The sequence below is a fragment of the Hyphopichia burtonii genome (genome assembly GCF_001661395.1).
Source record: "Hyphopichia burtonii NRRL Y-1933 unplaced genomic scaffold HYPBUscaffold_1, whole genome shotgun sequence".
Classification (NCBI taxonomy): Eukaryota; Fungi; Ascomycota; class Pichiomycetes; order Serinales; family Debaryomycetaceae; genus Hyphopichia; species Hyphopichia burtonii.
The window spans coordinates 2,553,152-2,569,124 of record NW_017963728.1 but is presented as its reverse complement, the minus strand read 5'-3'; the positions used below and the strand labels follow the sequence as shown (position 1 = coordinate 2,569,124).

At 34.6% G+C, this 15,973-nt stretch overlaps 7 protein-coding genes and 2 non-coding genes across 9 annotated transcripts; 5 read left to right on the top strand and 4 right to left on the bottom strand.

Moving 5' to 3' along the window:
- Positions 1–368: 368 nt before the first annotated feature.
- On the top strand, positions 369–439 carry HYPBUDRAFT_t18. The gene has a single exon. It is a non-coding gene; the product is annotated as a tRNA-Gly (tRNA).
- Positions 440–694: 255 nt separating this feature from the next.
- Positions 695–3,013, bottom strand: OPT7 (Opt7p; the record flags this gene model as incomplete). The annotated part of the gene is made up of 1 exon (XM_020222110.1): positions 695–3,013. The coding sequence occupies one exon, from the start codon at positions 3,011–3,013 to the stop codon at positions 695–697; it is 2,319 nt and encodes a 772-aa protein (XP_020079552.1).
- Positions 3,014–4,180: 1,167 nt separating this feature from the next.
- On the top strand, positions 4,181–4,630 carry HYPBUDRAFT_4347 (uncharacterized protein; the record flags this gene model as incomplete). The annotated part of the gene is made up of 1 exon (XM_020223420.1): positions 4,181–4,630. One exon carries the CDS (start codon positions 4,181–4,183, stop codon positions 4,628–4,630), a length of 450 nt encoding a protein of 149 aa, XP_020079551.1.
- A 1,240-nt stretch (positions 4,631–5,870) lies between these two features.
- HYPBUDRAFT_151787 (uncharacterized protein) lies at positions 5,871–6,382 on the bottom strand. The gene has a single exon (XM_020220683.1). The coding sequence runs from the start codon at positions 6,294–6,296 to the stop codon at positions 6,120–6,122; it is 177 nt and encodes a 58-aa protein (XP_020079550.1). The 5' UTR covers positions 6,297–6,382; the 3' UTR covers positions 5,871–6,119.
- On the top strand, positions 6,178–6,270 carry HYPBUDRAFT_t19. The gene has a single exon. It is a non-coding gene; the product is annotated as a tRNA-Thr (tRNA).
- Positions 6,383–7,755: 1,373 nt separating the features above from the next.
- On the top strand, positions 7,756–11,088 carry HYPBUDRAFT_237442 (dynamin-related GTPase; the record flags this gene model as incomplete). Its single annotated transcript, XM_020223203.1, has 2 exons — positions 7,756–7,768; positions 8,535–11,088. 2 exons carry the CDS (start codon positions 7,756–7,758, stop codon positions 10,964–10,966), a joined length of 2,445 nt encoding a protein of 814 aa, XP_020079549.1. The 3' UTR covers positions 10,967–11,088.
- Positions 10,921–13,473, bottom strand: NAN1 (Nan1p). The gene has a single exon (XM_020219210.1). The coding sequence runs from the start codon at positions 13,463–13,465 to the stop codon at positions 11,039–11,041; it is 2,427 nt and encodes an 808-aa protein (XP_020079548.1). The 5' UTR covers positions 13,466–13,473; the 3' UTR covers positions 10,921–11,038.
- Positions 13,474–13,493: 20 nt separating this feature from the next.
- Positions 13,494–14,082, top strand: HYPBUDRAFT_182436 (DNA-directed RNA polymerase core subunit). The gene has a single exon (XM_020222902.1). The coding sequence runs from the start codon at positions 13,755–13,757 to the stop codon at positions 13,971–13,973; it is 219 nt and encodes a 72-aa protein (XP_020079547.1). The 5' UTR covers positions 13,494–13,754; the 3' UTR covers positions 13,974–14,082.
- Positions 14,083–14,169: 87 nt separating this feature from the next.
- HYPBUDRAFT_133965 (Gly-Xaa carboxypeptidase) lies at positions 14,170–15,936 on the bottom strand (the record flags this gene model as incomplete). Its single annotated transcript, XM_020219525.1, has 1 exon — positions 14,170–15,936. One exon carries the CDS (start codon positions 15,934–15,936, stop codon positions 14,188–14,190), a length of 1,749 nt encoding a protein of 582 aa, XP_020079546.1. The 3' UTR covers positions 14,170–14,187.
- Positions 15,937–15,973: the final 37 nt, after the last annotated feature.

Below are 15,973 nucleotides of genomic sequence, written 5' to 3'. Positions count from 1 at the left end.
CCATTAGACACAGTCTACTTTATCGTCTAGCTCTTGAATGATTCCTATTAATCTATGTATACTTGAACGAAGCACTTTCATTATTTAAGCTTTTAAGTTAAGATTATAAAGGAGATTTACACCTTTTTGGGTTTTGGTAAATAATATGAGTTGGTGCACGGGTGTGATATTTCACCAGATCTTTTTTTCTCGTTTTAATCTTTTAAAATGCGCTCTTTGGCATTACCATAGGGGTAAGTATCTTGGGTTCAAAAGTATGGGAAGGAGAAGTTGTGCTTTTTCAAACTTTTGAAATTGAAAGGAAAAGATTGGATATAAGAAAAGTTTAATAGCTTAGAGACCCACAATGTCAAAACTGACATGAAAAAGCGCAAATGGTTTAGTGGTAAAATCCAACGTTGCCATCGTTGGGCCCCCGGTTCGATTCCGGGTTTGCGCAGTGCTTTCATTTTTTTATATATTTAAACAACTTTCCACTCTTCTAATTTTTTTTTTTCGTTTACCTGGATAGCATTCTAGTCTTGTATAACTAAATGCACGAAGACATCGTAAAAGCTGGAAAATAGTGGGATGTTCAACTTCGCGCGATCAAAATGGTTGCAAAATTGCAAAAATTCTACAATATTTTGATTTCAACATGCCATTTGAACCGTGGGTTGAATTAAATTATATATCAGACTATGGATTACATAAATCATGAATCAAGAGCAAAACAACGCTCGACGCTCTCGGCGTTATTCCCCCACCAATGAGGAAAGCTTATGGCCTTGCCGGGGAAAACAGTAAAGAAAAGAAAAATTAATAATACTGCTAAATTATACCCAGTATCGAAAGATGCAGCAATAATATAATTATAAGTTTTCCATAAGTGATGCTTGTACCTATAGATCATAAACATCACAACAAACCCACCAATGAACTGTGATAAATACCCAGTTGATAAATTACCATAGAAGGTGGATAGCGTTGAGAAAAAAACTGTTGTATTCCATAAATGAAATTTGAACTTTGACTTTGGAAATAACTTGTGAAGTATAACCAAGATTATTGGACAAATAAATCCTGCCAAAAAACCATATGGTAACATTGGATAGTTTGCAAATAATTTTTCGGGTCCTAAAACAATATACTGAATTGCTTGTGCATGATAATTAACAATTGTTTGTCCAGTCCATTGCCCCGTTGGATCTGCTTCTTTACCTTCTAAATATCCTCTTTTAGTATTTAAAATCCATCTCATACATCCATAATTTATTGGACATGATATTAATATACCAAACATCTGGGACATGAAAACTAATCTTGGTGGTAATTGCATACGACTCCCAATACTCATATCTTGAAGTTGATATTGTGCTCTATACCAGAGATCTCCCGCAAGTGCACCATATAAATTGGCCAGCATCGGATTACGTTCCTCTTGTGATTTAATCATATATGAAAAAAGTAATTCATTAAATGTCCCGATTGGTAATTGAAAATTGGATACAGCATAAAGCCATGAAAGGGGAACCACAATTACTATACCAATAAGAAATGCAATGATAACCGTCCACCATGGTAATGCAATTGCATTGGTTGCTGAAATGATGATTAAGGTAATAAATGAAGTAACGAAAAGTATAACATACCACCAAAAGGGAACCTCTTTATAAGCAGCTTGCAATTTATTAATTCTATCGTTATATAAGTGATGAATATTAGAATCTTTATTTTCTCGTTGATATTTAACATTTTTAATAACTTTTTTCAATGATTCATATAAGCCTTTATAACCGAAAAGGACAACCCAAGTTATACCAGAAATATAGGCAGCATAATCAAAAAACATATTCCAAGCTCGTTGGGCTCCCATGTGAACAGGGCCATATTCTTCATAAGCAGTAGAATTAAAGGTAAAATCTGAATTTATTAACAAAGAAGTTGGATAAAGCTCACCGTCATCTGTGTATAAAGAGTTTGACATTAATGCATATTTATAATTAGATAAATTTGACCATTTCGCAGCCGGTATAAGAATCCAAGCACCAAAGACAAAAGCAATGAATTTAACTGCTTGAACCCAAAAGGGAGATAAAAATATAGTAGAAGTAATATTTGCCCAATCTAATGATAAATTAAGAAATCCCATACCGCCAATACCCGAGCCAATAAAATTTGCAGTTGGATTACTCGATGCCACCCAGCATAAAAACGCCAAAGAAGAAGTCATTGGGAAAATATATTCCGGGAAAAATTGCCAGATTGTAATACCAATTAAAGTTGAAAAAAAAATTTTAACTTGTTTACGACCCAATCTTGAATCATTATCAGAATTTTTAAATGATTGAAGTAATGCAGTTTGCATTAAAGATTGTGGCCAAACAAACAGGGAATCAAAAACAAGGAAGGTTCTCAGTAATATACTATAACTATAACCAGCCAAAACAATAAAATACATGAAAAAAATTGCTGCTGCTGGGTGAACAGTAGTATTGAAATATAATTCACCCAAGGCAAAGGCATTTGTAGCAAGCGAACCAGTAGCACCACTGGAAGCAGTGATTGTAACTAAAGTTGTTTCTTTGATTGACCAAGGACCAGGATTCAAACTAAAACTTAATTTTTCAATACCAAATGGAGTTATTGTCTTTTTGGGTAAGATTTTAGCCAACCATTTACCTAACCAATGACTACAAATTTGGACGAAAAATATACTGTAAGCAGCAGATGTGGTACGAAATGAATTAAGGGTTGAAATAAAAGCACCAGGTGCAACAAAAATAATTGAAAGTAAAACATATCGAAAGGTTAAAACTGGTATAGTCGGATCATCGTCTAATGGGACAACGTCCCTGATGATTTTTGGTAGAGCTAGCACATCTGGATCTAAATTTTCATTGATCGACGAAGAAGATGAAACAGCAGAGTTCTCGGTGTCTGACCCTATATTTCTCTCTATAGGCTCACCGAAGTAGTCAAGCTTTTCTTCTTTATTCACTATCTCTGTTTCGGATAATTTTTTTTCCGTCATTATTTTTTATACTTTTCCCTCTACCCAGCCAAAGATACTTACATCGATGTAAAGATTACAGATATATATCTATATATATTTACGATGCCATAGTATATATGGCCGCAAAAATCCAAAGGCAAAATTTCAGTTAACTGGGTGCTAGCACGTCATCGAGTTGAGACTTTTGTCATATTGATTTTTCAAATTCAGCCGTTGTTGCATTTGTCCGGCGATTTATCCATAGTTACAACCCTAGTTATGTTTCTGTTGAGATCAGGAGATACAATTGAGCAAGTGTAATATTAACTAAGTTAATCGGTGTGAAGAACTACAATGTTTCTCGTTATTTAGAGGTCCATATTTCTCCCACCATTCATTTTTTTTTTCAACAATAATGAATAAACCTAAGATCGAATTTGGTTAGTGAAAAGCCGATTTTTTTTTTCAAGTATAGGATAAACCATCTTTTTAATGAATCTGGGATATGAATCGAGTCGACAGAAAATCTACGTACTGGTGTGGCTCAAACGGCTGTCTAATTTAATTTTTTTTTCTTTTTTTTTTGACAGGTCAAACGATCGAGTGCCTATTCGTGCACCTAATTAAGCAAGAACATAAAAAGGAAATCTTGACTCAAATATAAGTAGATGTAAGTTTAATTACTGACAAAGGCATGGTTGATACCAATGGTCTAATAATCGCATGTTAATCCACACTAAAACCGTAGCATTCTATTTTTACACTTTTGAGGTGTGTCTATCATTTTTGAAAAAGCATCACCACTCAAAATGAACTACTGAGTACTATTAACTCTTACCACTAGAGAACTTTTGACACACTGAGCAATACCAGAATACCCTCAGCGTCAAGGGTTCTAAAACACTAGAAATGTTAGTAAACAATCCCATTGCCATCTTACTCTTTCGAAAAACGAAATACATTTTTAAGATATACTTTCTATCGAAAAAAAACTAATTACAATATGAGACCAACCTCATACTGATCATCAATACTCCTGTTCAGGAATGGTGGGAGACCCGGGCTCGAGCTCTTATAATAGCAGTAACTGCTATTGTTTGGTATGCACTTTCATTAATGATGAATATTTCCACCAGTTGCTGGACAACTGACTTGTCAAACCAAAGCTCTTTTGTATATAGTAAAGAGTGTGCGTCAGATATAGGAATGGCAACAACATTTATGGCTATTAGTGTCAAAGTTCTAGCATATGTAGCAAGACCCTCTAAACCTCCATATTCCATCGAATATAGCAATAATATTCCATATTATCATATTGACTTAGAAAACAGGGCATTCTCGAGAAGGGATGACAAGGTGTCTAACCGTTCTACTTTTAAGTTGAATAGAGATTTGCTTTCCATACCATGGAATTCAGCATATTTGACAAACCAGTTAGTATTAACACTAGGAGGCAAGGATGTTCCTGCTCATGTTGCCAGATATTCTAGAGGCACTGGTATGGAGTTAGAATTATTGTTGCCGGGGAATCTTACTGATACTGCGTTAGCCACTAGGGAAATAGATAGGTATTACACCACTAGTGAATCAATGAATTTGGAATGTGTGTGGGGAGCTAGTTCTAGAGGGATTACCCCTGTTCGCTGCTCAGTATGAGGATACTGGATCGAGTATATTGGGAGTGGGAGTAAGATCAAATGTGGCATATGTAGTCATACCGAGACTCACGGTATATGTAGAGCAGGGGACGATGCTATAAGTATATAAAGCTGCGTAGACAAACTCAAATAAGATATAGAATACATATTAGTGATATCAAAAAAATTCTACCGTATTAAAGGAATCCAGCTGTCAATTTTTTGGAATAAAAATTTGCAACCAACTTGAGGCTTGGCAAACTGCCTGGCCAAAGCTGTTGCAACCGATCTGGACGCGACATACAACCGCGACACTTGTAGGACTCAAGCGACATTTCATCTGCATAATAACCACATGGTGGTATATCAACTTGTAAATTGAGAGAACATATTTAAATGATTAAGAAATTGAGATCAAACCTGACGAATCAAGACTGGAAACTAGGAGCATAACAGATACCTGCCCTGCGAGCATCGATATTGATAATTTTTAGTCTAATGCAGATATGAATGAAGAATCTCCTGTCATACACTGAAAGTATGTAAAAGATCAGTTCCCGATGAAGATGAATGTTACATTCCCAAAACCAAGTCAAAGATTTAAGCTACTGTGGCTTACACGGCTGCGCAATGAGGTTACATGGTATACTCCGAACGAAAGGCTATCCACGGGGATAAAATAGAGCATACTAAAAATAGAACAAACTTTAATATTATTGTTTATAACTCGTAAGAGCGATGGAAATAGAAGCATTCGTAATTTAACCAATATATAGGAATGGTTACATTCGTAAATATACAGTATTAAACGAGATTAGTACGAACACGCAATTACATCTATTGGTTTATAATGCAATTACGCATATTACTTGTTCGAGTTGGGTCTGTCGAAGATCATTCAATTTGGCAGAACAACCAAGAAAGTCAATACGAAGTATAGTCATATAACAAACCATAATACTTCTGAGTCATCTATCGGGTTGATCAGACCTATGCCATGACACACGCAAGAAGACATTAGCCAGATACTGAGATGTAATTGGTAGTGGATTAACTTATTACCTAGATCAATCTTCACGCCGTTGTTAAAGGGAAGAATAACTTGTTACAACTAATACTAAATAGTGGAAACCAAATAGTAGAATAAGGTGTATTTACCGAAGAATCTCTCTTTGGTCCAAGCCTATACTTCAACCAATGAAGTAGTCGTGCCCACCGTAAAGAAGAAGTATTCTTTTCATTTCCACTTACGTGGGGGTGTCTATTTATATGAGAATAATATATAGGATGCATTTGTGAGAACATACTTTATACTGTTATTTTATTATTCTGGCCTAGACCAGATCGAAATATCGACAGGCCTTGGTGTGACCAAAAAATTAAAACAACCTCATTTCAATGAACTTTCCAGCTGGATTCCATAGGAACAAGTACCGGGATTACGGCCGTGCTATAATTTCCTTTCTATCTTTCCATTCTGATGAAATTGCCCAAAAATAGCCCAAATTTCACTCCCAAAACACCCACACACCGGACAAAGCGGAATTCGATTTTGGCATAAAACAAGCTTCTATGGCCAAGTTGGTAAGGCACCTCACTTGTATAACTTTGTTGTCCAGGGTCATGAGGCGATCCATGGTTCGAATCCGTGTGGAAGCAGGCATTAATTTTTTCTTCTTCTCCATTGTTTACTTTTGACGAGAATAGAATTAAAGAAATAGGGTTTTACTCGTGTAAGCCAAATGACGCCATGGGTATTTTTTGCTCAACTATACGACCACTACAATAGTGGGTATGGGTATACCAGGATGTTTATCAGCATATATACCAGCATGGCTATCAGCATATATATCAGTACACACCAGCATGTAGCAGTATACCAATAGATACCCTCTGGATGTCGGGACATATGGGTATGGGCGGACTTGAACAGAGTGTGTATGGAAATCACGGAAGGGGTAGTCTATTTCTAGATCTTTAACGGCCGAAGAACCGGAACAAAAGGAAAGAACACCACTTACATCGTGCTAACGAGTATCCTGCGTGAAGATCGCTGGAGGAGGTCGTGCGCTAGCGGCCCAGGCACCACCAACCGACTCCCCCAGCGACAAAGAATCGCCAATTTCAGATGTACGGAGCGCAGGACCCGCTTGACGTGCTCCCCCGGCGAGTGATGTAATGGGTCTTATCGGTGTCGTCTACAACCCCAACATCGTATTCTGGCGAAAGGAGAATGGATAAGCATTGAGACACGATGAGTCAATTGCCCAAGAGGTTTTAGTTATGGTTTAGGTAAAAAATAACTGAAGAATAAGATTAATTAAAATGCATGAGCAAGCACCCCGAATTAGGATAATTGTTTCATATTTCACTTATTGAGGTTTTGAAATCTAGCCCTTTTTTTTGGTTTCGGTAGTCCTTTTTATCTGAGTTAAACAGCAAGCAATACAAAAAAAAAAAAAACAAAACCCTGGGTATTATGCTGATGGAGGTAAACCCTTGGGGTATTCTTTGTTTTTCGATACTCTTTTAATCTTTGTATTGTAAGAATGACTGGTTATTACGATTTACTTCCATCTTTAAGAGAGATGGATTAAAAAATATTGTATTAGTGCGTGTGTTCTTTTTTTTTGATCTTTTTTTTTTTTTTTTTTTTTTTTTTTTTTTTTTTTTTTTTGGTGGGTTTTTTTTTTGAATACGGTAATATTTTTTTCGATTTCTGTGATTTCTTTGTGGGTTCAGTGATTTTTTTTTGTAGTCAGTGATTTGTTTTTTGTTTTGGTGTGTCTTTTCTTTTTAGGCCTCGAACTTTTGTTCCAAAAATCCTATATAAACTGGGAAATCCCACATTTTATCATTTGCTTNCTTTTGGTGGGTTTTTTTTTTGTTTTCGGTGATTTTTTTTTTGTTTTCAGTGATTTTTTTTTGTTTTCAGTGATTTTTTTTTGTTTTCAGTGATTTTTTTTTTGTTTTGGTGTGTCTTTTCTTTTTAGGCCTCGAACTTTTGTTCCAAAAATCCTATATAAACTGGGAAATCCCACATTTTATCATTTGCTTTCTCTGCCCCATATAATCAAATTCGCTCATTTTAAAATGCCTTCTTCTAATAATACCCAAGCTACTCAACCAATGGCTCAAGTTACCATGCCTAACTTTGGTCCCAGCTCCAGCAAGTCTGGTTCCTCCGATAAAAAGTCTTCTTAGACATGATGATGATTATTTTTCTATCTAGTGCCCTAGTTTAAACTAGTCTGTGTTATATTTTTTGTTATATTTTTTTGTTGAATTTTTCTCGTGTGAGTCTTTTTCTTCTTATCCCTTGATATTACGAAGTTTCTACGATATTGCTACTATTACTCATACTATTGGTGTACCACTTGGTATGCTCTTGGTATACTCATACTATTGGTGTTTTATGAATATTTTTGATTTTTTTTTTTTTGATTTTTTTATTTTTTTTTTTCTCTTCTTCTTCGCTATACCTTAAACAAGGTTATTTTACTTCTTTTTTTTTTTGGCTTTTTCTTTTACTGTTGTTTTGTTATATATCTATATATTAAGTTTATCTTGAGAGGTTGAGATGAGAAATATGTAATGCGCAACGTTTGACCCCTTTACGTAATACGTGTGTTTACGTAAAAAAAACAAAAGCATCACCAGTGGGGTATTGGAGCGGGCGTGTGGTTACCCAGAAACCAGCAAAACACCCGGACACCAGAGATGTGGTTTGTTTTTTCTGATCACCTTGTTTTGTTGATCAAGGATAGCCGCCACCTCTTGATGGAAGTCTAGTATTCCCCTTCCTAAGATGATACCCAGAGCTGGTCTAAGGCCATACTCCAGGCTAATACGCACGTCGTATCCGCTCGTCAGAAATGCTCGCTTCGGGCCAAACGCCCAGCTTGTGCAATCAAGAAATATAGGCTTTATCAAAATTTTATCAAAAGTTGTTCGAGTTCCAGCCTACGTGGGTGGAACCATGGCCGCCGGGGGTTCTTACGTTGCTTATAAAGTCGAACAGGCGTCTAGCTACACCAACGATCGATTATCGGCATTCAAGGATTTCACCAATTCAATGTTTGATAAAACCAGTGATTTTTTGAAATCAAGTAATTCATCGGACCCATCTAGCTCAGGCCAAAGCGATGGTGGGAGTGGTAGTAGTGGTGGGAGTGGTGGTGATACCAGTGCCACCGCGGTTGCCACCGCGGCAGCAGTGGGGCTTTCGTCGGATGACGAAGAAACCCTAATTGATGATGATGATGATGATGACGACAATGAAGAAGATTCAACTAATGACGATATACTAAACTTGACTAAACAAATGATTGAAATCCGGAACTTGCTAATGACAGTCGACTCCAGAAGCGATTCTCTCAAGTTGCCTTCTATTGTGGTGATTGGCTCTCAATCAAGTGGGAAATCCTCAGTTCTTGAATCCATTGTAGGCCAGGAATTCTTACCTAAAGGTAGTAATATGGTGACCAGAAGACCAATTGAGTTAACTTTGATCAACTCTCCCAATTCTGCTCTGGAAACTGCTGAATTTCCCGCCTTGAAAATATTTAATATCACCGATTTCAATCAAGTCCAAAAAACTTTATACGATTTGAATATGGCAGTGCCCATAAATGAATGCATTTCTTCCGACCCAATCCAAATCACCATCAAATCTCCTAAAGTCCCCGACTTATCCTTGGTGGATTTACCCGGTTATATTCAAATTGAAGCCGCTGATCAACCAATTGAATTAAAACAGAAAATCAGATCGGTTTGTGATAAATACTTGGAAAATCCAAATATCATCTTGGCCATCTCGGCGGCAGACGTTGACTTGGCTAATTCTTCTGCTTTGAAAGCGGCTAGAGTAGCGGACCCTAAAGGTGAAAGAACCATTGGGGTCATTACTAAAGTCGACTTGGTGGATCCTTCAATTGCTTATAAAATCTTGACCAATAAAAAATATCCTCTTAGAATGGGTTACGTGGGTGTTATCACTAAAGCTCCTCCTCAACAAGTAAGTGGAACAAACTTATTCACTAGAAATAAAATTAACAGTTATCAATCTTACGTTGCTCAACAAAATTATGAATATCAATTTTTCAAAAAAAATAAAGAAGAATTTATTGGGACCGTTACCAGTACTAAACATTTGAAAAAAAAATTAATGAAAGTTTTGGAAAAATCAATGGCAAATGCTTTAAGACCAACCCATTTAGCTATTCAACAAGAATTAGAAGAAACTAGTTATCAATTCAAGGTGGAATTTAATGATCGTCCTTTAACCCCTCAAATGTATTTAGCAAACAATATTGATATCTTAAAATTAACAACTAAAGAATTAAGTAATCATTTTTCAAGAAGAGAATTGAAATCTTTACTTAAAAATGAATTAGATCAAAAAGTTTTAAATTTATTAGCCGAAAGATACTGGAATAAACCGGGTAATTTAAAAAATGATATTGAACCTAATTTAAAAGAATTATCCCAATTAGCAAATATTGATGATGACATTTATTGGCATAAAAAATTAGATTTAACTACTAGTCTGTTAACTAAATTGGGTGTTGGTAGATTATCAACAAGTTTAATAACAAATTCTTTAATCACTGAAATCGAAAATTTGGTTGACTTTACTCAATTGAAAAATCATCCAATGGCTCGTAATGCAGTTAGTGAAGCTGCTAAATCAGTTTTAAGTGCTAAATATTACTCTACTGCTGATCAAGTTGAAAATTGTATCAAACCTTATAAATATGAAATCGAAATTGAAGATCGTGAATGGTTATCAAGTAAAGATAATGCAGTCAATTTATTAAAAGAAGAAATCAGACAATGTGATGAAACTTTTTATAATTTGAAAAAATCAATCGGCGGAAGAAAATTACAACAAGTTATGACTTATCTTGATAAATTAGAATCAAATAGAACTGATACAAATGATGCTTTGGGATTTCTGAATGAATTAATTGATCGAGGTAAAGAAGGTATTTTCTTAAAAGATAGATTATCTTTACTTAAGATGAGATATCAATTCATTAAAAATTCTAAAAAATGTAAAAACAAAGAAAACAAATATCAATGTCCTGAAATCTTTTTGGATGCAGTGGCTTCAAAATTGACTTCAACTTCAATTTTATTCTTGAATGTTGAATTATTAAGTGATTTCTATTATAACTTCCCAAGAGAGTTAGATCAAAGATTTTTCAATAACCTAACTAATGAAGAAATTGAATTATTTGCCAAAGAAGATCCGAAAATTAAAAAACATATCGAATTACAAGAAAGAAAAGATTTATTAGAAACTGCCTTAAATAAAATGGAAAGTATATTGGCCATACAAAGAACTAAATAATTTTCTTAATTTTCTGTACATAGAAGCTTGTCGTTTTTTTTTTTTTTTTATATATATATATTCGTCTCTTGACTAATTAACGATTTTAACTATACGATCAAACAATGTATCTATTTGTATACCTTCTATGTTATCAAACACTGGTTGGAATGTATTGACATCAATTGCTTTAACAACTTGGGAGCTTTCATCGATTTTGACCGGAGCTGATTGAGATTGAGGTTGAGTACGAGGTTTAATAGGTTCATCAATTTTCAATAATGATTCATCCAATTTATCCAATTTAAGTTTAGATGACGATATATATCCAATGGTTGAATTTAAATCAACGAAAATGAAGGATGAATTGTAGTAACGAATTGATGAAATACCTTTATTATAATCTAACACAGAAACCGGTTTTAAATGATCGGGTTTGAAAATGAAAATCTTTGATTTAATGTTCAAATCACTGTTATCTTTTGAATAATAATTTACCCCCAAACATATTAATTGATTTGATCTATCGATTGAAATTAAATTTCTACCACCAATTGTTGTATTTACTTGGGCAACCAAGCTATTTTTTTGTCCAGTTAATAAGTTAAAAGATGTAATTCTTGTTTTGGATAAAATTATTAAATTATTATCGATTAATTTTAAAGATCTGATTTTGGATCCGGTTAAAGATGGAATTTTAAATTGGTCATATGGTATAGTTTCAAAAGTAGTGGAAGAAATTAAACTTATTGATAATTCATGACCTAAAATGATGATTGACCCATCATCAGACCAAGCACAATCAACTGAATCGCTTTCCATGGCACCTGAAGGTTTTGATTTTCTTAAAGTCCAAGCAGTTTGTTGTTGCTTAGAGTTTGAATTTTTATAAATTTCTTTTGGAATTCTTGGTCTCCAAACTCTTAAACCTCCTTTATTATCAGCAGTTAAAAATGCAGTTCCTTGATGATAAGAAGAAGGAGCAGGAATTATTGACACAATTGGAGATGAATTACCATGAGGATCAAGAATTTTAGTAGTTAGTTCCCAATGACCTTGTTTATCTTCTGCCGTAGATTTTTCAATAAATTTCCAAAACTTCAACGCATATTGAGTATCATCTTTTGATAATAAATTATCAACTTCACTAGTAGCAACACTATCAAAGGTACACATCCATTCACCATTTTGAGTGAAAGATAACAATGATACCACTGGTTCAGCCAATTTAGTTTCTGATCTAACTTTACCAGTATTTAATGTGGGAGCAACGTCTTGCATGAAATTTTGTTCATTTTTGATTGGATCATAAGATTGGATTGAAGAATCGTATGGGAAATATAAATGGTTAGTAATTGGATGAATTTCAAATGATGATGAATAATCGTAGATTAATTTTGATAAATCGAAATTTGATGGATTTTTATTAAAAATTGATCTAGTCTTTGCTAATGAAGAGTGGATTGGATTATTAAATTTTGGTTTGATAGTGTTAATTGATAATCTTGAAACCAAATCGATTGCCGATATTATTAAAATTTCGAGGTTTGAATCATTATTTGAGAATTCATTATCAGATTTTAAAGTTAAAGTATAGTAATCTGATTTATTTTCGTCAATGGTGATATTTTCTATAATTCCATTCAATCTTGGTAAAAATTGGTTTTTATCAGTTTCTAAATGCCAAAAGACAAGTACTTTTTCCAAACCCCCCGATAATAAGTAATTACCATCTGGAGTGAATTCCAAGCTTTTAACTTGATCAATGTGCCATTTAAAGACTCGATGTGGTTTAGAGTTTAATAATCCCCCGTATAAGATCTGGATGGCACCAAGGTGAAACCCAATTGCAATGGTTGAACTATTTGAAACCGCTAAACTAGTAACTTGTGATTTAGCATTGAATGATATAACTTCTTTTGTTGCTTCAACTTGATTTGAAAGATTCAGGCCTTCGCTATCATCTAAAATCGACAAATTATATAAAATAGCCTGGTGCAAAGTATTTATGAACAAGATTTTCTCACAATCATTGGAAATCGTATAATGGGTAACCGAATCAACATTCAAAATTTGTTCAACTTCAAGATTGCTTCTGTTCACTTTAAGAAGTGTACGCAGAGAGTACTTCTGCATCTTCCCACTAACCAAATAGAATACCTTCTCCTTCACGGAAACAACCCCCACTACGTTTGTCTTAATCTCTTCCCTGGATATAATGGCTTCATCAACTTTTTCTCTCCAGTTAACCGTGGTGATCCTACCCAGACTGCTAAACAACAATAGGTGGTTCCCGTTCATTATGTCTATCTTAGCCCCAACTACCTCGGAACAGTCGACTTCAATAGTTTTAATACACTGACGGGTAGATACAAAGTAAACCCTTATTTGACGATTTAGTAAAACAATATTGTACCGTCCATCTTGAGAGAATATCGAGGCACACGAAGAAGCATTAGGAAAGCTAACAGCTTTCCCTCCCGATGCCAAACTCAAAGACCATTCGCCTGACTTGACCATACTCACTTTCTTCCAATCCTTCCGTTGTTTGGCTCTTGAAATCAGCTCTGCTGCTTATACTAATTTTTTTTCACCATCTCTTCGCTTCCTCTTCGCTCTCTTTACTTTTTTTTTTTTGTTTTGTTAGACAAAAAGATTTTCAGTGAAGAGTGTGTAGCCACCAGATTTGTAATGAGAAAGAAAAAAAACCAGTGAAAAAGATAAAAACGAAGAGAAGATACAACTTGGTATTCATTTAGCTGAACAAATCCAGACAAAGCAGGCTAGAAACCAGGCTAGATAGTGCAAGATGATCATTCCAATCCGTTGTTTTTCGTGTGGGAAAGTTGTTGGAGATAAATGGGAGGCTTATTTGACTCTTTTGCAAGACGAGACCTTGACTGAAGGTGATGCCTTAGACCAGTTAAAATTGAAGAGATATTGTTGTAGAAGAATGGTTTTAACCCATGTTGATTTGATCGAGAAGTTCTTACGTTATAATCCGTTGGAAAAGAAGGAGATTAGTTGAGCAGGTGTTAATGAGATGAAGACCACAATTCAAGAAAACCAAACAGTTTTAGAAAACCAAACAATTCAAGGATTTTTCCTGTGTATATTAATATATTTCGTCATTTGAATTCATTTAAACTCGTTGTAGATTAATGTAGAGGAGAAGAGTTGTATAAATTACTGTTACAGCTTAATAATGTAGATTGTCAGTACATAAAATATATAGATAGAAATCAGTTATCAGCATCAGGAGTATCGACATTTTGAACATACTCATAGAAGAAAGCGATCAATTGTAAATGGGAGTCGAATCTTAATTGCTCATCAACACTATGAATTTTATTCTCCTTCAACATATCTGCTGCGAAAAATGGAGAGTAACGATAAATATTCTTAGTTAAATCCCAATAATATCTAGTATCAGTGTTAGCAGGCATAAGACTTGGTGCAGTTATAATTGGATAAGTCAAATTGGTGAAAACAAGGTCTTCAAAAATGTGTCTGGTGGTGGCTGCAACGTATTTCCAAACAGTATCATTAGAAGGGGAAATTGGAGCCGCCTCTAAAGAATGAGAATTGAAATCAATATCGATTGTACCCTTTTTATTCTCAACATTGAAAACTTCCTTGCCGAAACTGATAACCTGTAAATCATGTTTTTTGGCCAAGATCAATACCCGATCAGTGAAATGAGCTTGAATATCGGAAACTTTAGAGTCAATTGCGACACGATGATTGATAACCATTTTAACATTTTCAGGCAAGGCATTGGCCTTTTCACCACCAGAAATAATGTCAATGGCTTGCGAAGTCCTAATCAAAAATTTAGTTAAAATATTATCTGATAAAACCTTGACAATTTTAGCATTTGCAAATTTATCAAAACCAGCTCGCAAGATAGTTTTACGAGTTAATTTAGGTAATTCTTCAGAATTCACTGCTAAACACTGTAAATAATGTAAAATTGGATTCTCATTAGTCAATAAAGGCTGGTATGGATCTTGTTCAATAATATAGGCCAATTCACCCATCATACCGATTGAAGTATGGTCAGGACTAATAGAAGAATGTCCACCAGGAGTGGTTAAATCAACAACAATATCAAGATAACCCTTCTCACCAACAGCAGGAGCAGCAACAACTTGATTGGTCGAAGCGTCTAAAGTTAAACCATAACCTTCATCTAATAAAGAATGGAAACTAAATTTACCAAACTTCTCTTGTAAAAATTTAGCGATATTTTTAGCACCAATAAACCCACTGGCTTCTTCATCAAAACCGAAAGCAGCAACAACACCTCTTGCAGGCTTATAATCATTTTTAATCAATAATTCTAAAGACTCCATAATTGCAATCAAGACATTTTTGCAATCAGAAGCACCACGTCCATAGATTTTTTCACCGTCGTAAAACCCGCTAAATGGAGGATGTGTCCAATCTTTCAAAGTGCTTTGTTGAACTGGAACTACATCTTGATGAGCAGTTAATAAAACCGGTTTCAAATCGGGATTTGACCCCTTCAAATAGAAAACTAACCCGTAAGTATTAACATAATCAACTTGGGTATTTTCAAAAACAACTGGGAAGGTTTTTTCCAAATACTTGTGGAATTTTTTAAACTTTTTCCAAACTTCTGGAGCATCAGGTACATCCGGAGGCTTATCAAAGATTTGAGTATCAACTTGAATGGCTCCAGATAATTTTTCAACTGAATTCAATCTAAAAGATTCATCTTTAAGAATCCCAATTACCGTCGAATTGTCTTCAACAAAAGATTTTGGCACTATCTTGTCATGAACCGGACAAAGTGAATTATCATCAATTGGTTGTAAAAAAATTTTAAATAACGGGAAAGCATCCGAAGTGAAAAATATAATTAATAAGAAAAAGAAAATAATCAAAGATAAAATTGATACTCTACGCTTAGCAAACTGAGATTTCAAGTTCGTTCTGGATGCATCATCCAATGGAAGCCCAATCATGATTAGTGTTAAAGAAAGAAGTAAGTTGAACCCTTTT

Bases quoted from the DNA above. Each gene is read 5' to 3' on its own strand.
- HYPBUDRAFT_151787 (XM_020220683.1), bottom strand. From the start codon at position 6,296: ATGGAGAAGAAGAAAAAATTAATGCCTGCTTCCACACGGATTCGAACC.
- NAN1 (XM_020219210.1), bottom strand. From the start codon at position 13,465: ATGGTCAAGTCAGGCGAATGGTCTTTGAGTTTGGCATCGGGAGGGAAA.
- HYPBUDRAFT_182436 (XM_020222902.1), top strand. From the start codon at position 13,755: ATGATCATTCCAATCCGTTGTTTTTCGTGTGGGAAAGTTGTTGGAGAT.